Consider the following 22,876-nt stretch of genomic DNA (forward strand, 5'->3'; position numbering starts at 1 on the left):
GAAAAAAGGTGGGGGGGGGGGGGCATTAGCTGCGATGTCTAAAATAAAAGGGAGAACAGGAAGGGACATGTTGGCAAACGATGCTGGGAGGTCACTAAGGCCAGACTACGGAAGACTAGCTTTCCCTGCGCTAAGAAGTTTGATCGCACTTGGGGAGGCAATGGGAAGCCATGCAAAGTTACACGACAGTGCGACAGTGAGCTACAGGCCCCAGAAAGGCAGGATGAGGGACAGATTGGAGGCAGGGGACACAGGCAGCACACAGCTGCCCCAGGCCGGGCCTCCCATAACACGGTAAGGGCCTAGTGAAGAAGCATGTGGGGCGATGGAAGACGGAGTACCCGGGAGAGGTGCTGGGGTGCGTGTCAAAGGAACTTTGTACCTGAGCGCGTATCAGAGAGAAGGCACAGAATTGGGAACAATTTTCGTGCTGCTCATTTGGGACACTGGGTTGATGGTAATGTTAACCACGGGGATACAGAAGCCAAAACCAGACCACGCGGTCTCAGGACATGTCGTCAGAAAGGCAGAGAAACCTGGGAATGGTAAATACTCCCTCAGACATTTTACAGAACATGCTGTAAATAATTCAGAGGACGACGGGCAAGGTGCTGCGAGCTGAAACTAACGAAGATTACAGTTCACGGGAGATGCGAGGCTCTGAACAAGAGAGGTCCCTGCAGGATCATTTCGGACGATTCGGATAAGGAGGGCAGGGGGGACAGATCTACACAGGTCAGCCATCTGATCACCTTGGGGGAAGGAAGAAAGGTACACGATACCCAAACAACCACAAAAAAAAGAGTACAGGGACACGGATTTGGCTTTAAAAATACTGTTACTACAAATCTGTGTTGGTGAGACAATCCCAACAGTGGTGTAAACAGTCCGCCCTGGATCGAAGCCTCTGGAGGGTGATCAGTGTGGGAAGCACCTCCCCCCAGCCCCCCCCCCCCCCACAGTAAATGCACATCAGGTCAAGCACTGGAGAGAAAACCTCAAAACCAGGCAACTAAGTAACTTTTCTTTCTTCCTTCCTTCCTTCCTTCCTTCCTTCCTTCCTCTCTCTCTCTCTCTCTCTTTCTTTTTTTTAACGAGAGCCCATCCCTTCTGGAGAATGGATTGATGAGATGGGGACCTTCAAAACCAGCAGCTCGGCCTTACTCAACTTGAGGGCTATGCCACACCCAACTTCAGCATGTAAAGGAATTAAACGGTACATTTAGTCCTAAGGCTTGCGGTCTACCCTGTCCTTGGAAAGGAGCTGAAATGTAAAGGAAGGGCACACTGGCTCTCCTTTCCCAGGTTAAATGTCTTTATAATGATAGTTTTTTGTTTTTCTAAAAAGTGACCCTACATAAGAACTAATGTCATCGTGCCCTCATGTAAGAGGCTCACATGACCCCTTGCTTCCCTGAATTCTCCTGGCTGGCCACCTCCTTCCTGGAAGGAAGACTGTCCACCTCCTCCAATGCATGCACCGTGAGCAAGAGGGGGGGAGTACTATGAGTTTTTTTGTTTTTGTTTTGTTTTTTGGCTTTTTCCCCTCTGGCCCTGTTCTGCAGTACAGGGCTGGAAATATAGGAGGGATGCCATAAATATTTCCAGGATGAATAAATGATTTTCTACACTGTGAGCTGGAATTCAGAACAAGCCAAGACCTTCCACCGCTCTCAGACCTATCAGGAAGGATTCTGCAAATTCAGGTCAAGAAGATGACAGTCCGTCTTTAGGGAGGACAGCGGAGCCTCAACAGGGCCAGGGAGGAAGCAGCCCAGCGGTCACCAGCCCTACCCCCATCACCTCACTGTGGGCCAGGGTTGTGTCCACCCATCAGACCAGCCAGGCAGGTTTCTTCCGCCTCGCCCACTGCTTCCCTGTGTCCGTCCACAAAGCTGGACGTCAAGTCCCAACCCTCTGCGGACAGCGAGGCGGGTCATCGTAGAATGCTCCTGACACAGTCTTCAGACAATTGTCAGGGAGGGAAGAGAGGACACAACCTCACCTTCCATTTCCAGATTCTTCAGGGATGAGGACAATGTTCAGATTTGAAAAGTCAGGCGCAATAAACGTTGAACAAAAGCCACCGACGGACAGGACTGTCGACCAGGCGTAAGAAGGTGCTTCACGTGAGTTCAAGTATCCAGTTGCAAACTAATTACATCCTGAAGCACTGTGCGGATTGCTTCTAGTAACGTTTAAGAAATCACAACGAACAGAAGTGGAGTCAGAAGATGAGAGATAAGAGTCAGCGTTCCCATGTCAAAATGAACAAGGAGACTTGAGATTGCTAAGCTTGATGAGGACCCTCCATAAAAAGTTAGAGGAAATTATTCAGATGCCACGGGGCTATTTAGAGAAGATAAATAATATCATTTAAGTACTAGCAGGGGGTCTCTTAGAAAAAGCCATGGCAAGCTAACCTCATTTTATTCTTTCGGCAGGGTTTCTAGGTGGATAGATTGGAGAGGCCATAAATGTGGTATCTCTTGGCTTCAACCGTTCTTGATAACCTTGAGAAAGGACAGACAGAGTGGGGGACACGATGGCGCAGTCCTGTGACACTACAGACGGCTAATCAACTTTAAGGATTGCTGTTTAGGGGCTCCTGGGTGGCTCAGTCGGTTAAGTGTCCAACTTTGGCTCAGGTAATGATCTCGCAGTTCATGAGTTCAAGCCCCGCGTCAGGCTCTGTGCTGACAGCTCGGAGCCTGCTTCGGATTCTGTGTCTCCCTCTCTCTCTGCCCCGCCCCCCGCTTGTGCTTTGTTTCTCTCTCTCTCTCAAAAATAAACATTAAAAAAAATATATATTTTTTTTAAAAAAAAAGGATTAATGGTTAATACATTTATGTCAACCTGAAGTGATTTTCAGGTGCACATGACAGAGATCTGTCCTTTGCCTTTTAGATAGCTTATGGCAAATCTGATGGAAAAAAAACAACAACAAAACAAAAATATAAAAAAAAACCCACAAAACAAAAAACCTGAAATGATTTACACAAGGAAACATGATTTTTTAAAAAGGCATAAAAAGGATGTTATAATAGTAGACTGGAAAAATGGGACAAGAATCTGTTAAATGGAGCTGCATAAGGGAAAGAATGAAGTCGGTAGATACAGGCTCAAAAAAATCAAGTGCTTAGTTGACGTCTAACCTTGGCAATATTCAAGGGAAGAAAGAGCTTTCTACACATTTTGGGGCCGGGGAGCTTTCCCATGCTCATGTGTCAGAGCTGTTGGAAGAAGTTAAGACACTCTTGAGGCAGGGTAACAGAATTTTGGTATCCAGACCAGGGAAGCTCACTGCCCCGCAATTAGCCATCAGAATACCTTTGGAGGTATGGGTGCCATATTCTAAATGGGACACTAAGAAAGTAAGATGTGCCTAAGGAAGGGGACCAGGATGGTGTAGGTCTAGACGGCGCTCTGAGAGCAAAGGGAGGTGTGTCAGCCTCAAGGAGAATGGCCTGAGGTGGATAGCCGTGCCCAAAAGACACTGCTCGGAATGCAGACGGACATACTCTCTGAACGTCCAAGTAGAACACCCAGAAGTCAGAAGGGCTGAATCCTATAGGAAAGGATTGTTGTGCTTACAGCTGCACGTCAGTGTCGTTGACTGCCCCCTGACACAGCGCACTAACTCTCGGGAGGGTCCATGCTGCTGGATGGCAGTCTGTCAAAGATGGTGAGGGGGGGGCACATCTGAGTTGTGGGAAGGTGAGCCAGGGAGAGCGAGGACCCCGAATCCCTCTAGACCTTTCCATTATCCAAGTAATTACGAGCCACGTCTCTAGACTCGGGATGGCTCTCCCAGCCCCTACCCTTCACTATCTTATTCTAGATCTCATCCCAGGGGTAATTTTAAAGGGTAGAGATGCAAACTGGGATGGATCCTTTTTCTAAAGGAAAAGCATCTTAGGTTAAATAGTACATACTGTTAGAACAGGATTTTTAAAAGCCTCCTATAGAAACAGAAAACAAGGCTTATCATAACAAGTCAAAACAAAGCCTTCTAACACTACTTGATTTGGGGAATGAAAATAGTAGGAATGAGCTATAGCTGACCAGTTCTAACTTTAAATAGCAATTACTGCAGAAAGATTTTACATTTGTGTGTGAAACACACAAAATTACTGGCTCTTTGGGGTCACATTTTAAAAAGTATCCTCCTTAAAAAAAAAAAAAAAAAAAAAGCCTGGCACTGAAAACAAAGGCAATAAATAGATGCTTAAATTATCCTAGTTCTTCATAAAAAAGAAAGATACATCTGTCCCAGAATCATGCAAGAACTTTGAAAAAACTGTCTCATGAGAGCTAATTAATTCTTATAGATCAGTTAAATATAGATGGCAATTCTTATCTAATACACCGCTAATCTGTACAACTGTCAGAACCCTAACACTTGAGGTAAGGGGAGGAAAGTTAGTACAGGTGGTATTTCTTGCACAGGTAGGATGAGTTACTATATTAGTAGCTGACTTTAACGGTACAAAAATCTCAGCACATGGAGGGGTAGGTACATTTCCCAGCAGTATTTTTCTAAAACCAACAAAAATATAACAATGTATCCAATTAAGGCCCTCCTAATTTGAGCACCTCCTACTTGAGCACCAAGTTTGGGAAGAGAAATAAAACACCGAAATATTCACAATAAGTGCTTTTTTTTTTTCTAGACTACTAACACGAAATATACATGAAACATGCAGCAATGAGAAAGAGGCCCATACTCTCCAGAACGGACCTAAATGTGGGGGCTAACAGAACGGGCCTTAACAGAGTACTTTGCAAGGAAGAGTTAAATAAATACATTGAAACCAGAGAAAACAAGAGGAAAAAAGTACTCGGTGTTTGAATGCTAAAATATTTAAATATTCTTTCCCTACAATAAAACCAAAGACATGTTCGATAATCAGTCCCAGTGAAACTGTGTTTTCTGTTTTTGGAGGGTGTGAGGGGACAGAAAGGATAGAAAACGTATTAGCAAGGACGCTTACTTTCAAGTGCTTAGAGCTCCATTTACCCACCTGATGAGCTAAAAGTAGTCTGAAAGGCTGATTATTAATAATTAAACGACTCAGCAAGCAAGCTTGGCCTGCATTAACTCCTCCAACTCGCCTGACGCCTCTGGAGGCAGGTACGGTAATCATTCCATTTTGTGGATGGCGAAAGTGAGGCTCAGAGGGGTTAAGGAAGTCGCCCGAGAGCCCCACAGGTAGTAGATAAATGCGGGAGTTAAGATTCAAACACAGGTAAGCTGAACCCACGTAAGAGCTTGTGTATCAGCAACGGTGCTGTGCTCAGCTGAGGCACAAGGGATCTAACCTCCTATTCTGTGGTGGTTTCTAGGAAAGGAGTCAGCCCATAGCTATCTATGCCAGGAAGCGCAACACCCAGAAGCCTATGGAGCCAGCAGGTGATATAAATGAGTCAAGTGGGCCGGGTGGGAAAGCACGATGATAAATAGTAAGTGGCACCCCACACTAGAAGGATGATTTAGCAGGGTGACGGGTCGGGGGGAGGGCTGCGGCAAGCTGGAGCAGGAGAGCCCGTGGGGGGCGGTGGGTAGCCATCTCCTCACTCCTACCCGTTATCACCTTGGGGAAACTTGGGTAGAACGCTGCATGATTTTCAGGTTTTTCTAAAAGGACGGAGAACACCTGAAGTTTATAAGAAGTCTCTCCGGGTTTTATGTGTTTGCTTTCTCCCCGTCCCCCACCCAACAACATGAATCATGAAATTAATCAGGCTGTGGGCACTTTGTGGTCCACCAGCTGGTGACCTCTTTTGCACCGTTAAAGGAGGAGCTAGACGTCACCTGGAATAAAAGGCCTAGCTCCTAAACCTCTTCTCGGCTCTGCGCAGTGCTCCTGCCGCCCCAGACTCCACTCAGCAGGTTATGAGCAAGATGCCTGTCAAATACCAAGGCGCACCTGGTCAGAGTAACAGATGTCGCGCTCTGCTCTCCTGAGACAAAGGCAGAGAAGTTGGAGGCTTATGCAGGGTGATCCTCTCTACTTATTTTATTATTATTATTATTTTTTATTTTTTTATTTATTTTTTTTTATTTTTTTACACCAGGGGCTGATAAAATAAGGCGTCATTGTCCAAGCTGGTTTCCCGGAAACCGTTCCTGCCTGTGGCATATCTTCCAGGAGGGCTGGGGGCGAACAGAAACCTGACACAGTTACTGATTTTTGGCTTACGAGGAAGCGTGTGCCCGTTCGCTCTGGTCAAAGAATGGACTGGTGGGCCAATCTTCCTTTCTGGATGGCTGTCATCCCCCTGTGTCAATGAGTGGCCTCTCCAAACCCAATATAATGGGGCTGCTCTTTGTTGCCACGTGTGAAATATGCAAGGGGATGCACTTGAAAAAAAGAACAACAACAACAACAAAGACAAGTAGTAAAAATAGTAAGTAGAGAACCTAAAAACTCTGGAACACAAAAAAGGGCAGGAAATTCTGACTCTTCCACACACACCTCGTGCTACCACCTGTCACCATTTCTGGAAACTCCTTACAGTTAATGTAACGAAGACCCAACAATAGAACCTCTCAGTGGAAAGTTCTTTCCTGGTTACACGACCTCATCTTTATTAGGAGGTTTCTTCCTGATAGAAAACGAGCACTAAAGTCACAAAGAAAAACTAAAATCACAACTTCGTTATGTGTGTTAAACATTCCTGGGTGTACAGAGCAACACTACTGTAAAAAAAATAAAAATAAAAAAATAACCAAAACCGGATTAAATGCCGCTGTGCAACTGCGAGAAATACAGTGTTTAATTCTTTTGTTTCCTATCAACTTTTCAACTGGAACGAGATGTGATCTTTCTATGAAAACTGCATCACATGATTATCAAGCAGAAACCAAAACAACTAACCAAAATGTAGCCCAACTAGTTTAATCTACTGTGTCGGGCTGACCGACACAGGTCTGGGGATGATAACACGCCACGTGTGTATCTCCACACTCACACTGAAAAGGTCTGTGAAAACGAGGTACATCTACCAGAAAACCATGCGGTCTATGCAGTGTCATTAGGAAGGAGGAGACGTTGCTCAAACAAGGGCTCAGAAATACAAGTGTGTTGGAAGGAAAGAAGGAATCGTATTTCTGACGAAGCACCTCTTTGGTTTTAGACAGAGTCTCGACACGAAATATTTACCTTAAGTATGCTAGGATTCTTCTTTCCCAAACAACTCAGCCCAAAAGTATAATTTCACGATGTCATTCCAGTCCTTCTACAAACAGGATGGTATTTCACAGATCCTTAAGAGTCCTGACTCCTCCAGTTTAGACTGTCTTTTTAATTTTTGTCACCTACACTATTTTCAAATATCCTCAACAATGCCTGGGAAAACAGCACACAAAACAGCAATGGCAGCCATTGTGAAAATGGTACGACGAGGTTTCTGACACCTTTGGGCAAAAGCCATGAAACACAAAGCAGAAAGAACCTTACAACCCAGCGCATGCCTTAAAATACATCTTGCTCGGTAGTGAGTATCAACTCTGTCTCCGTGGAGGGGAGCAAGTTGTAGGAGTGAAACACTCACCTGTCTTTGTAGTTTATTACAGTATCAATGATTGCGTTCATCTGCTTGGTCAGTTTGGGGGGATTGGGGGATAGTTTCTCAGCTGGAGGGCGGCCTCTTCTCTTCTTAGCTTTTTCCACGTCTTCTTTGGCGGGATCTTTATCCACATTTCTTCGTCTTTTCCGCTTCTTGAGCCGTACCTCCTCTTCCATTTCTTCCAAATTGCCGTCTTCGATGGCCTGTTGTAGTAGGGAATGAAGGAGGAAAATTCAAGACAAGAGATTAATCAAGAAAATTTTAAAAAGCCAAGGTGAGTGATGAGAATCAAGTAAAACTAACAAAAATAAGATTAAAAATACAAGTTAACAGTAATCAGTCAAGTAAGAAGAGGGAAGACCGCCATATTGGATAAAATAATTCTTTAAGCCAAGTCTAATCTGGGAACAAAATACAGCGAGGGCAGGAAACACTAATAGTAAGAAGAAATGACAAATACAAAAAGGGCGACACATGTGAAGTGTCTGAAAGGTAGCTGAATCCAAATGAAATTTTAGCTCAATATAAGAAAAAGACCTGAATTGTTTTACTACTATAAAAGGGGGGAAAGGTAAAACAGAAACAAAACAAAACAAAAAAGAGGTGGGTGAAGAAAAAAATTCCTCTAAGAATACATCCTTACGATCATATAAGCTCTGACCCTTCTCTGGGCTTTTACATCAATTTACTCATGATTCACGACATAAATCCCTATTCCATCCAGATTTTGTTCTAACGTAGCAATTAGTAAACAAGGAAACAGGAAGTACAAAGCCACATTCCTTGGTAAATGCACTTAAATCATCTGATAAAGAACACACACACTCACAGACAACAAACACTTTTTTCCAATTACCTGCAAACGCTTGCTTTAAACCAGAGCCAGCAGCACTAATGCAGAGAGATAATAAAATAGCTATAAAAACAACCAGGTATAAAAGAAACCTGTTCGTAAATGGCTAAAAGATCCATGTGACAGACCCAGAAGTTTAAACTTTTTTTTTTTTTATCCCCCTGGTAAATCTCAAAACTTAAGAAAAATAAAGAAAAACTGCAATGAAAAAAAAAAAAAAAAACGAAACAAAACAGATAAAAGAAAATTTGACCATGAAAAAGAAAAAAATTTTTTAAAGACCTTTAAATTGCATTTCAAGATTGCTTTCTCACACAAAATAAACTGATGTTGTTATTTGTTCCTCCTGGCTCTCAATATTGCTTCCAGTATGCAAATGCTAATCAATCCTTTCTCGTAGCTGAAAGAGCCCTAATCATAAAGCAATTACCTTCATTTCTCCACAGCACCAAACATGGCTAATATTTATGATCATGTGAGTATAACAATCAATATAAAGAGTGATTACAGCTCAGACATAATTTCTTTCACTTGTGTACAATGCCTCCTGAAAAAGAAAGGTTTTATGAAGAAAACCTGGTGCAGAACACAAAACAACCTGGCATGTTAAAAATGCTAGTGGGATTAAAAGAATGTTTTCTATGCATCTTCCAATGTGCAAACCCGAAGAAGCAACATGCACACAGACAGAATCCTAAGGGACAGTCTGAGGCTAGGCCTTAATAATCAAAAGACAATTTCCATCACGATCCTACAGTGTTCAGATAACCACTATGAAGGAGGCGAGATCTGATGAGTTATGAGGAAAAAGAAAAAAAAAAAAAAAGAGAGAGAGGAAAAAAAAAAGCTTCCACATTATTTCATTAATATTCATTTGCCTAAAAGCAGGACACCCAAACTATACAGCTAAACACACTGCAGCTAAGCGAAGATTAAGAAAAGGAAATTGTCCCGCAAATGTTGGGGACTGAACATGCTAATAATAAATACAGCATGCAAGGCTGTCAACAGTTAATGGTAATGCTCTCCTCAAGCACCCAGTTGCACACAGAAATACGGAGAACACCGGCTTTTGATGTGTTACACACCTACACATGCCTGGGATGTAGTTCTACTGAATCTTCAAGACGGCAACGAAAAAGGATATTTACCTTACCACTATCGGCAGGCCGGCTATCGGAAATCACAGTTAGTGGGGATAAAATTAACAAGCCAGCAAAGCAGCGAGCTGCTAGTCTCTTCATCAGCTGATCAGGAAAAAAAAGAGAGCTGGGGAAAGGCTATGTTTTCATATACAAGTAATTTTATTTTACTGAAAATTTAATACTGAAAGGATTGTGGATACTCAAATCTGCTGTTTCATTCTACCTACTACAAGGCCCGAAGCCTTCCTCCTTCAGCCTGTTTTAATATTGACAACTACTTATCATATTTTTTCCCCCCTTATTATTCCAGGAAGCAGAATTAGAGATTTTTTAGCTCAGATGGTTTCTGATTCTTATTCTCATTTTAACAATTAAGCCAGTAAGGAAACAAATTAATATTCAATTTTACTAAAAAAAATTAAAACAGTTTAAGCTTTTTTTTTTTTTTTCTTTTTTTGGTATCTTAAACCTCATTTTAGTGCCTTTAAAAAAAAACAGGCTGCATGTTTTTGGAGCAATCTCAGATGATCTTTTTTTTTTTTTTTTTTGGATAAAAGAATTTTTTCATTAAATGCATGTCGGTAAAAGCAATGTGCATGTTTCCCAAGTTCAAACATTTTAATACAATGTCATTCTTCTCTTTAAAGAAAATCCCGAACAACTGTGATACTTCCCTTTCAGTTTCGTGCTGTAAAATTTTTCATTGTTTTTCTTTTCAGTGGGATCCATGAAGAGGGGGAAGTTGTGAAAAGGAGATTTCTACTCTCACCCCCTCCCCTTAATTTTTGGGGGGAAAAACGGAACAAAGCATAAGCTTATGATATTTGGATTTATCAATCTCTAAATCTGGGAATAGCTAAGAAGCGAAAACAAATAGCAAAAAGGAACTAATGGAACAATGTTTATTGCAATTGCTCATACGTGCAGATTCTTATTAAATTTAGATTTTTGGAATCACAAGGAAACACACAAAGTACTGACCATGATTCCCCTTAAATTAAGGTTTTATGCAGGAATGCCGTCAGCTACAAAACATCTTCCCTCCTCCCCAAAGACCCCAAACACATCCATATGCAGTACTTTTATGTTCAGGGATTTCTAAGGGTCTTTTTCTAATGGAAATCAATTCACTAAATATTTCCCAGTGCTTTTCGCACTTAAAGAACTAGAGTAAGATTACTCCTGCATGTAAGTAAAATTATTCATGGAAATTTAAAACTGTTCTTTTATTTAAAAAAATTATTTATTACACTGGCTCAACAGACTCAACTCAGTGCTAGGCGAGGGGGGGGGGTGCCACGAAAAAAAAAAAAAAAACTTGCTACACAATGCTAAAGTACTACCCCGAAAAGAATGCCCTTCCAAACCTTTTACCAGCACAATAATGAAATAAATCACAGAAGCAAACCCCCAGTTTCCGACTGGTGACGTGTTGGGCAAGAGTGCGAGCCCTAATTCAACATACAGACGGCTCCCATGCTGAACTGCCTCTAGATTTAATGAAGTGAATAGGAAGGAAGTCGGGGGAAAAAAAAGTGTACAAATAAGAAATTAACACTTTCCTTCCCTCTCCGAACGGTGAGATACAACTACGGCGAAGTTTGGTGAGGCACTTCTTTCCTTAAAGGCACACTGCACCCATTTGGCTCCGAATGTCACTAAAAAAAAAAAAAAAACCCTTCTGGTGATAAAAATCCCCAGCCAAGTTAAAATAGTTAAGCATATTTCAGCCTGTGTTTTTCCTGAATGAAGCTGGGAATTACTCCTTCCTCCACTGGATGGCAACCTTTTCTCCCCCCCACCTTTCTTTCTCTTTCTTTCTGTTTCTTTCTTTCTTCTTCTTCTTCTTCTTCTTTTTTTTTTTTTAAGAATACATTTTCACAACACCAGAACCGGATAAAGACTGGCTCCTTCTTCAATTAGCTCCTGAAGAAAGCGGCATGTGGGTTCTGGTAACAAAATGCAGGAGCCAGTCCTGCAGGGTAAGCGGTTTCCGAGCAAACACTTTTCGCAGTCTGCAAGGCACATGGCAGACTCGACTGAGGAATCAGTCACCACACGTGGGTCTGGTGGTGCCCCTGTCATCCCGACACATGCCGTGTCTTTTAGGGGAAGAGAGACAGTCGGCAGAGTGGGCATTATCCCTGCTCTCGTCTCCCCGCGCTGCAAGGGGGTGCTGTGAATACGGGACTTCACAACCCTACCCGGCGGAACAGAAGGGATCCATGCCCGGGGAATAGGTAAACAGAGACAAGCAAACAAAAGCCACAAGCAAGTAGGAGGCATTGTTTCACTGTGGTCGCCTTTTTCCGCCCCGGTATCTGTAAGCCCACCACACAGAGGGGCACAGACCCAGCAGCGGAACAGACCATCTTAGGAAAAATCAAAAGGAGTAATTCTAAAGACATCAAGACAATGCATGGGAAATGTCTTGGATAGGAAATGGGAGATCCAGTATTCTCATACCCAGCTCTGCTGTTTAAATACCACGTTTCTGCCTACGGACAAGGGCTCTGGCTCTCTTGGCGGGTCCTCCTCCCTTAGGAACTTGAATTAGGGTCCCAAAGAGGACCCTAGATGCTGCCTGGGTGGGGGTGGGGTTACAGATTGAGGGCTAAGCACTAAGGCAAGCGGTTAGGACAATTACATATCAATAGGAGTGTTTCCTGGAGACCACTCACACGCTGCTAAACTTGATTCTAATATTAGGGGAGGCTAAACCTCCCTCACGCCCTGCAGAGACCCTGAAAGCCAGTAAGACAGGTAATGATGCCAGCGGCAGCAATGACCAAAAAAAAAAAAAAAAAAAAAAGTGGATTTTTAAAGAAACTTGAAGATTTCACGGGAAATTTTCTTACAATAGGCATCTTTAATAACAGCAACAAATTGAACATGGAGTTCTGGAACTCCTACTAAAAATGCCAGCCCATTTCACCATTGCAGCCACTTGGTTTAATAAAGACCACAGCACTTCTGGATACAGAATTTTGAACTCGGGGCCGTGGACCATTTTAAGGTTTTTGTTTGTGTGTTTGTTTTTAAGTTTATTTATTTTGAGAGAGAGAGTGAGACTACAAGTGGGGTAGGGGTAGAGAGAGAGGGCTAGAGAATTCCAAGCAGGCTCCTCACTGTCAGCACAGAGCCCAAAAGGGGCTTGAACTCACAAACTGTGAGATTATGACCTGAGTCAAAATCAAGAGTCAGACGCTTAACCGACCGAGCCACCCAGGTGCTCCTGGGGCCATTTAAAGTTTTTGATCATTACTATCCCCGAAAGCAACCTGTTAGATCACTAGGCATGAAATCAAACTCCCAAGGTAAAATAAGCTGGACACCAAAGGACAGATAACTGTGTGATTCAACTTACATGAGGAAGAAGAACAGGGGTCACAAGGCAATGAATGTTGGGGAAAGTGTGGAGTTATTGATTAATGAGTATAGAATTTTGGTTTGGGATGATGAAAACATTCTGCAGTATCTCACGGTGATGAATGCACAGCAAATTAGCTAAAATGTACACTTAGACTGGTTAAGGTAGCACATTTCACATTATGTGTTTTTTACAACAATTAAAAAAAAAAGTCCCGGGATGGGGGGAATAAACTCTGTAAATATTACACAAAACAAAACAAACCCAACTGCAGGTTCATACATGTTCCCATCACCTTCACACACAGCACACAATACCAGAGAAATCTTGCTGGCTTTCCTTCCGACCTCAGACCCTATAGCATTTCAACAGGTAGCACGTTCAGTCTTGCCCTCACTAGTGACTAGAAGCCTTTCCAAAAATTCTTATTCATTCATGTGTTATTAAGGAAATACCCAGGATGTGAGAATACACCTGTATAGAAGGACATACCTATCCACAAACTTCAAAGTCTTATTAACAAATGCCTCAAATATTCAAGGAGAGAGATGAATTGATCTCAAAGGGTTTTGTTTTTTGTTTTTATCATGCTGGCTTTTTCTTTTTTCTTTGTCACTGTGGTGCAACTGACTGATGTCCTATTAATTCAGTGGACCCTCATTTCTTCACTCGTTCCTCAGGCACCAGGGTGCTGGAGACTGAAATGGGCAATGCTGGCCATTAAGTGTGTGGCAAGCGTGTGGAGCCTCTGTTAACCTAAATTTCTGTTCAACGACTTTCCATCACTTTTGCGAAAGTGAACCAAGGTGCTCTTTCCCCCTAACGCCCTGAGGAAGCTACCTAAAGAAACCTAGGGGAAGGGGGGAAAAGGTGCGCGTATACAATTGAGAGAAGGCAAATTAGACCCCTATTTCAGGTCAAAGCAGTTGTGGGGTGGGAAGAGGGAAAAAAAAAAAAGTTTAGGAAGCATAAAAAGTATTTCAGTCACAGGATCAACTAAGAACCCAGAGGGCACCTTCTGGGGAATATTAAGCACAGTACTCTGTTCAGAACGTGACTGTTAAGAGTTAGTAGAGGGTGGCCCTGTAGACCCTACCACGTTACAAACATGATGTACTGACACCTTTGTTCTCACACGTTAGGCACGCACGATGCTGTAGCTCCCTTGGGTGGAATAAAGAAGCAGAGAGAATTTGTGAGCCAGCAAAAGGCTTAGAGAAACGACGGAGAATTAAAAGAAACACAGTTCTGCTTTCTTCTCCTGAGACCATTTATCAGTTACTGTAACTGGCAACCCACTCATGCCCCAGGGAAGGCTTCTCAGGGAGGCCCGGGTCACTTCACACTTTGGGGTTCTCAGTATGTTAAAATAAACAATGAGACGCCAAAGATAGGTAACAACAGACTGTGGTACAATTTCAATGCTTACAAAGCACAACATGATGGGGGCGCCTGAGTGGCTCAGTCGGTTGAGCCTGTGACTCTTGATTTCAGCTCAAGTCATGATCTCACCGTTTGTGGGATCAAGCCCTATCGGGGTATGCACTGACAGTGTGGAGTCTGCTTGGGATTTTCAGTCTCTCTCTCTCTCTCTCTCAAAAAAAATCTATATATCTATATCTATATCTAATCTATATCTATATCTAAACTGGCAGTGCCTGGGGGGCTCAATAAGTGTTGGACTTCAGCTCAGGTCATTCATTGGTCTCCTGGTTCATGGGTTCAAGCCCCACATTGGGCTCTGTGCTGACAGCTCAGAGTCTGGAGCCTGCTTCGGATTCTGTGTCTCCCTCTCTCTCTGCCCCTCCCCTGCTCTGTCTCTCTCTCTCTCTCAAAAATAAATATTTAAAGAAAGAAGGAAACTTAAAAAAAAAAAAAGAAGAAGAATGTGATATTTTTGAGAGAGACAGGTCACGTACAATGACAGAAGTGAACCTCATACGGAAGTCCTCCAGCCAAAGAAATGGTTCTCTCACGGGCTTGCCTGGGACAGGCCATCCAGGAGCAACAGAGCCCTCCTCCGGGCTTCCAAACGACATCAAGACAAAGTCTTTGGGCTATAAACGCGCCCTGGGTGAAAAGCATCAAATCCAACAAAAGGTTGGCTCAGAGTAGGGTGCCTGTTCCCCCTGAGGCAGAGGCCAAGACCAGTAATAGCCCAGTTAAGGCAGAGAACACCTAAGGAACACAACACAAGAAATCAAAAGCACTGTAGCCTGGGGCCATCTGGTAAAGCAGAGTCTCCTTTCCAACCCCTCTGAAGATACATGGCCTGGTGGATACTTCTAATGCCCCTACACCATCATCATCACCAGCAGCAGCCACAGCATCATCACCAAACCGTGACACGTACCGTTGACACAGGTGCCAGGCACTCAGTGCTTTATATACATTTGCTCATTTAATCGTTACGACGACACTGTGAGGCAAGTACTGTGTCCTCAGAATACAGGTGAGAGACGGAGCATCTCACTCCAGATCATAGACAAGTAAGTAGCGGAGCTAGGATTTGCGCTCTGGGGGTTTGGCTGCATTAAGCCACACCCTTAACCAGGATATTATTCCACTTTACAGCACAAACGAGGACTGAGAGCCCCATCAGGAAAAGGCTAATTACGCTTCCTAGGCTTAGGTGAAGAATGCACATAAAGACCCAACATGGCGCATCTTAAGGAGACTCTCAGCAGGAAAGATACACGCATGCACACGTTCTCAGTTGTCACTTTGCCTGCAAAGCACGGGGACCATAAAAATGATGGTGCAATTTGAAACTGCAAAAACCCAGTCTAATAATCAGGAAAGCACGATTTCTTCCACGTCCCTTAACAAACGTACACGCCAAAAAATTAAAAACTCCTATTGACGGTTATATGCACACAAGAAAATGAAAAACATAGTAAAATGAGTATCTGTTTAGTACCTGAACTTTAAAGCACTAGAAATGAGCATTAAGAGGACTTTTTGGTGTTTAAAAAAAAAACCATATCAGTATTGGACAGCATTTGCTGTCTTCTCACCAATTAACTTATGATACAGAACAATCCTTTTCCCTAGGCTTTGGCAAAACGCTCAGGATCAGCTTCCAACATTTTACCCTTTGCCCTTTGGATGTCGTGAAATGTCTCGCTCAGATGAACCCTTGAGGTGAGGATTTTGTTCTGTTTTATTTTTTAACTGCTGTCTCTTCCTCTGGGACATCGTCATCCTTTTCTTCACGAGCACCTTCAACCAACTTCCTCTGGCTGAACATCCAGACTGTTCTTTATGGGCACTCTACGACCTTACGTTTTTGTTGGCTTCCGTTCTCCGTAGACGGGTCTTCCAGAAAAGACCAGTCTCATCAGCAGTCAATATGGGATGATCCTTGGAGCTTGGGTGCAAACTTCACAGCATTCCCCCCCTTGTCGGCCCCTGGCAGTGCCACTAACCCTCTCTGTTCGCACCCATGTCTGAAACCTTGAAATGGGCTTTTTCTGGTAGACAAGGTTCTTCTCCAGTCTCCTCGTAATCACCATGCTTTTTCGGTGCAAAACTTCAACACTTTGGCCTGAACACTGGCCCAGTTGTTCAGGGTTTATATATATATATAAATATATATATATATACACACACAATGTAAATATATATATATATTTATTATACATAATATATATAAATATATATATACATTTATTATACATAAATATAATATATAATATATAATACATAATAATATACATACATAATACATACATATATAATACATAATAATATAATACATAAATATAATAATATAATATATATATAATATATATTTATGTATAATATATAATATACAATATATACAATATACAATATATAATATATATAAATAATATAAATGTATATATTTTTATATATGTATATATGTATGTCTTCAAAGTAAATGTTCAAATTCAGTTTAAACTGAAATACACTGTGATGACTTTAGCCTTTATTTTTATGTTCATTGGACTGTTTCCAGGGTGGTTTATACTCAAGTTTCACGCAAGACTCCTCCAGTCTTCGCAACGATGCCACCATCTTCAAATCCAGTCACATCCAAATTCACTTTCTGTGCGTTTTTCTCCCCCCCCCCCCTACACTTACGCCTTTGGAGGCCGATGCCCTCTCGTGACTATCTACTTTGGTAGAGTGTTGTGCGGGTCTACCACTGGGAAACAAGGAGGCACCGCAACCACATGCTTCACCATCTGTCCCTGGACTGAGCAACAGCCACTCGATGACCAGTCACCAACACACTTTGAAAACAGTGATGGGAACGGTCACGGACCATCATGCGGGTCTGTTACTTACACAGCAAGGATCGAAGAGCCAGCCGCCAAATTTGTACTTTATAGAAAGACACAGTATATCATGGCCTTCTGGTATACCCCGGTGTGTTTCCCCTCCCCAACTCCTGTGGTGGGGTCCTAACCCCCGTGTGCCTCAGAATGTGTATGTATTTGGAGACGGGCCCTTTAAAGAGATAATTAAGGTACAAAGAGGTATTAAGGTGAGCCTGAACTCAGTACAACTGGGGTTCTCATAAGAAGAGATGTGGGAGAAGAAGATGGTGTCCACAAGCCAAGGAGGGAGGCTGCAAAAGAAATCAACCCTGTCAACACCTCGATCATGGGCTGCTAGCCCCCTGATCTGTGAGAAACTCAATTTCTGTCCTGTAAGCCACACGGTCTGTGGTATTTTGTTCCTGCAGCCACAGCAGACTGATTCACCTGGTAACCGACCTTCGTTACTGGGGACTGAGGTTTTTTAACTCTCTCACAGTAATGGAAATTTGTGTGCACTGGAATGACACCAAGTGAGGACCTCCTCAAGGAGCGGAAACATCCCTTTGGGTAAGTGACGGCAGCCTTGGTCTTCTGTGCCCATCCTATAATCCAAGGGAAACTGCCCTGCCCGTAGGGCTGGCCGCCCGGCTGCTACGCTCAGTGTCTGGTCTCACCTGGAGGGACCCGGAAGGTGCCATGTCCTCAGAAAGGCCGGTCTCCTAGCTTGGGTAGGGCCTGGCAAAGGGGTATCTCCATCAACAGAAGAGCGGCCAAAGTAGTTCACCTCTCTTAGGAATCGGGACTGCCAGCATGGAAGAGGTGTCTAGTGGGTGAGGGAGTTGAAGCTGCACGAAATGAGCAGGAGAGCCGCTGGTCCCAGGGAGGCTGGAGCTCCATGTGCACAGGCACATACTCCTCACTGGTTAGACTTCCCCAGATTCGTAAATACGGGCACGCGCAGATGCACGTATACATATATGCACAGATACCATTAGAGTGTCTGTCACAGGGGAGCGCCCGGCCCCAGCACCACTTGAGAAGCCAACCTGGACACGTACACAAGTTTCAGATTTAGGTTTGCTCAGGTTGCGCTTCGAAATAGACGTGAAGTTATTTGTCAAGGAAGACTGACTTTACTTAATTCCAGGTCAGCAAAGCTGAATTTTCAAAAGAGAATCCTGAGCCCCGGTGGGCTATCTATGTTACAACACAATGGGTCATGCGGTAAGCCTTCAAACAGGTCTCACGTTAAAGCACAAACAAGAACGGAGGTAAATACGACCAGGTTTTACGAACGAACGTGCTTAGCACTACTCGGGCCGTCACGGCTCTCATGGGCTCTTGGTAGGCCAAGCCAGGACTAGAAGTTTTGCTGGGAATCAGTGGCCGAAATTAGGATGGGCAGTGCTGGGTAGCAGAGGAGGCAACGCCGGGAGACGGGGTCCCCTGAAACATGGTCAGTGATCTGCACGGCGCAGGCACACACAGTGACCAGCTGTACCTAGTGGTGACATTCTAGCGCAGAAAATCTCCCCTAAGTGCTATTCTAGGAACAGAGCACCTGGAAAGTGGTTTAGACGAGGCACACCTGTCCGTCACTCAATCTGAAGGAAGTGTCGAAGCTCCTTCAATCCCCCTCCACTTAAGGCCCCGCCCACAGCGGCTCCTGGCTCCTATACCAACACTCAGTGGTGTTCCCCTCGATCTTAATGCCAGTTACAACTTGTTACTGGAACTACACAATTGGACTGGAGATTGGGTAAAATGAAACACAGTTGCGAAAGGAAATAGGGCTCTAACTTCTACTGACCGCCAGGATAGTTAATGAAAGACTCCGTAAAAGGGGAGTGGCTTAAAACACTTAACAGTATTGCTGAATTTGGCAAGGGATAGACTCATCACGCGAGTAAGAGTATGCACTCTGCCTGCTTTGTAAGTATCCGGATTTGCCTTCAGGTGACGGATGGGTTCATGAACTACATGGGGCAGTCTGTTCAAAATGTATCCTTGACAGGTCTTACCACGTCGTGCCTCAACCCTCAATAAAGCTGAACTTGAAAAAAAAAAAAAAAAAGATTCTAAAGGGCACCTGGGTGGCTTAGTCGGTTGAGCGTCCGACTTCAGCTCAGGTCACGATCTCACGGTCAGTGAGTTCAAGCCCCTCGTCAGGCTCTGTGCTGACAGCTCAGAGCCTGGAGCCTGCTTTGGATTCTGTCTCTCCCTCTCTCTCTCTGCCCTTCCCTCACTCATGCTCTGTCTCTGTCTCTGTCTCTCTCTCTCAAAAATAAACAAACATTAAAAAAAATAAAAAAAGAAAGAAAGAAAGATTGATTCTAACACCCAAACTGGAAGCTCTAAGTGAAACATAATACGGTTACTCAAGCGAGAAAGACTAGTCAGTAGATTCAGAGGTAACTTCATAAATAAATAAAAATGTGATAAATACTTGTTATGTTTCCCATTAAAGTTTTCATCGACATATAAGCGACATTTTCCCAGTGTAATATTCTCATTGACGGACCAGCTACTGATAAGAGGGTGTCTGCTGTTCTTTCTTTTCAGAATGGGAGTCAAAAGAAAAGTCATACTACCTTGCTTGTTCTTTCCTGTCCTCCAGCCTTTTCTCCCCTGCAAGAAGATCTAAATAGCTCAATTATGCTTCCCGGCCCCCCCCCCCAAGCATTATGGGCTACATCCCATTGGCCAGATCTGAAATGATCCTTTCATTAGGTTATTGCCCTACTCAAGTTGCAAAGTTATCCTTAGGATTCCAATTCCAGGTCTCCCCGCCAGACTCCAGAGGTCTCCGTAAGCTGATTTTACCCCATCTGACTTGCCATACTTTCCGGCAGGGAGCAGAAAGCCAGTACCTTGCCGTGGTGCGCCATATTTATCCCCACCTTTGTGGTTTCTCTTACGTTTCTCACCTGGAGCGTCTCTCCTAATCCCTTGTGCCACACTTCCATGATCAACTCATTCCCTGCTCAGGACCTTCCCCAGCTGTAATGGATCATTCTGATCTTTTCCTTATGGAGATGCCTTATGCTTTCTCCACTTCCTCTACAGTATCGAGCACAGCACTTGGGGAAGAAAGTTAGGGAGTATAAATAGAGTTGGAATACAAATGGAACTTTCATTTCATTTCATTCTAGGATCCCCTGGGAAAACTGCCCTTGGGTATACACCTGTTTACTGAACACTGATCATGAATGCCAAGGGTCTGTTCTAGATATTTCTACGGGAATCTCCAAGGACAAAATCATAAACTCTGGCATCGAACTCTCTGTGTCTTCTCCAGTCTTCTCATTTCTCACTTTCCCCTTATTGCCAACCTCTGGAGTCACCTGTACTGTTGAACTTACGTCCTGACCACGGAGTAAAACTCCTTAGCGCCCAGGACAAGACATTGCTATGTTTCAAAAGTTGCCCAGAGCTTCCGAATCCCCATTAGTCTGGTCTCAGATCTTATTTTATTTACTTTCTCGTCCACTGCTCCTTATTTGAAATCTCTCCTTCCTGTCACATTACAGTCTTGGGGTTCCCTACCTTTTCTTGCCGGCTTGTTCCCCCACTTAAGTACAGATTCCCCAAGTTTTTCTTTGGCCTCCCCGTCTCTTTGTTCATGCTCCCGATAGTGAAATGTGGCTGCCCTGGGCCCACAGCAGCCATCACTAGTATGTCTGATGCCTTCACCAGCTGCAGGTGAGAGGTCTCTTAATGACCCGTAGGTCTCTTAATGGCGGCTGGAGAACTTCAAAACCGCTCTCCTGGGGTGGGGGAGGGGGCATAAATCGTTATCTTGGAAGGCTTTGGCCTCTCCGCTTCCAAAGCGGGGCCCTTGGTGAATGTCCCTGTGCTGAATAGCCTGGACACAGACTCACAACCCTCAGTGAGGTGGGTGCTTTCTGAGCAGTCCTTTGCCACTCAAGAAGTCCGGTCCCCTATTCTGGATAGGACACCTTCTGTGGAGATCCAAACGGCCCTGAGTGACTTCACTCCAGGCACTCGGCTTCAAACATTTCTCTCTCTAGCCTGGACTTGCTTTGGAGTTACCAGTTGTGGGTTCCAAGATCTTGGTCAAACATCCCGGGTAAACGTCACTGCCCTTCTCCCAAGAGAACAAACATTTCTCTCTGGATCTCTCTGTCTCTTCAAAGGGCAGCATCATTTCCCCCCCAGTTATCCAACCTCAAAACCTTTAAAATCATGACTGTCCCTCCTTACAGTCTGCCAGGCCTGCCTGTCACTGTGTGGTCTGCCCCTGAAAGAGCTCATTTCCTTCTGTTCATTCTCCTCTTGCACAGGGAGGGTCAGAGATAATGGCCTCCCTCTGGGCTTCCCTTGCCCTCTCTCCTGGGCCCTGGTTCATCCTTCACAAAGTGGACCGTTACCTTCTGCTTAAAAGGAGGAACGCACATTGCTTCTCCCATTTCAGACCATGGGTGTCTTTCTATGGAAACCAGTAAAGCCCCGGTTCCTGGGTCACGCACTGCCCCCAGGGAGTCCCCACCCCAGCTCTTCTCCTCCATTTCTAGCTCTATAAAAACACCACGCTCCTAACACACAAAGTCACAGTGGAAGGAGCCACACATTTCCACGCCTCAGTGTGGGTCAGAACCTAGAACTCCCTCCTCCTGATCCCCCAGTCCTACGCAAATCATGCTCCTTTTTGCAGCAATGGCTAAAATGTCACTTCCTTCATAAAATCCTACCTGATCCCTTCCTTCCCTTGTACTTTTTACAATATGTTACATATACTTTTGTTCACTGTTTGTTTAGCTCTGCTTTGTAGGAGTGTTGTTCTCCAAATATGTCTGAATCGCCTATCAGTCTGAAATCTCTTCGGGAATTAAAAAAACAAAAAAAAAGGTCACCTTAATCAAAATGTAAAGGCATTTTGATCGATGCCTTACTCACCCAAAAACGGGATCCAAAAATCTTGTTGAAAGAAAATTAAATCTTCATTCTTTATTCTTCCACTTTCTCAAAATAGCAGGGCTTACCAACCACGTTGCAAGGCCTGGCTTAAATGACTTCTGTCCAAGGGATGCGACACAGTCATACAGTGAATTAAAAACAAGCCAGGGGTGCCTGGGTGGCTCAGTCGGTTGAGCGTCCGACTTTGGCTCAGGTCATGATCTCACGGTTCGTGGGTTCGAGCCCCGCGTCGGGCTCTGTGCTGACAGCTCAGAGCCTGGAGCCTGCTTTGGATTCTGTGTCTCCCTCCCTCTCTATCTGCCCATCCCCTGTGTGTCCTCTCTCTCTCAAAGATAAATAAACATTAAAAAAATATATTGAAGGAGAAAATAAGCCAGACACATGGGGCAAAAGATTTTGGGGGCTTTGTTTGCCCTGCCCCAACCCACCTCCTTTAAGGTGCCTTTATTTTACTTTTATATATTTATTAAAACAATTTTTTTTAATATTTTTGAGAGAGAGAGAGACAGAGAGACAGACAGAGGGTGAGTGGGGGAGGGGCAGAGAGAGAGGGAGACACAGAATCCGAAGCAGGCTCCAGGCTCTGAGCCGTCAGCACAGAGCCCAATGCGGGGCTCGAACCCAAAAACTGCAAGATCATGACCTGAGCCGAAGTCGGATGCTTAACCAACTGAGCCACCCAGGTGCCCCAATCTTTGTTTTACTTTTA

At 44.0% G+C, this 22,876-nt stretch overlaps 1 protein-coding gene across 7 annotated transcripts in view; it reads right to left on the minus strand.

Annotated features, from left to right (window-relative positions):
• SMARCA2 (SWI/SNF related, matrix associated, actin dependent regulator of chromatin, subfamily a, member 2) overlaps positions 1–22,876 on the minus strand; it is a 179,874-nt gene that overhangs the window by 30,083 nt on the left and 126,915 nt on the right. For 6 of the 7 annotated variants that reach the window (XM_053907776.1, XM_053907771.1, XM_053907774.1 and 3 more), the window contains exon 28: positions 7,558–7,775. In XM_053907776.1, the coding sequence (XP_053763751.1) occupies positions 7,558–7,775 (218 nt within the window). Of the gene's footprint in view, positions 1–7,557; positions 7,776–11,019; positions 11,229–22,876 lie in introns of those variants that run through there. The other variant, XM_019463679.2, reaches the window with a different exon arrangement.

This window comes from Panthera pardus, unplaced genomic scaffold, assembly GCF_024362965.1.
Source record: "Panthera pardus isolate Hobbes unplaced genomic scaffold, ASM2436296v1 HiC_scaffold_20, whole genome shotgun sequence".
NCBI lineage: Eukaryota > Metazoa > Chordata > Mammalia > Carnivora > Felidae > Panthera > Panthera pardus.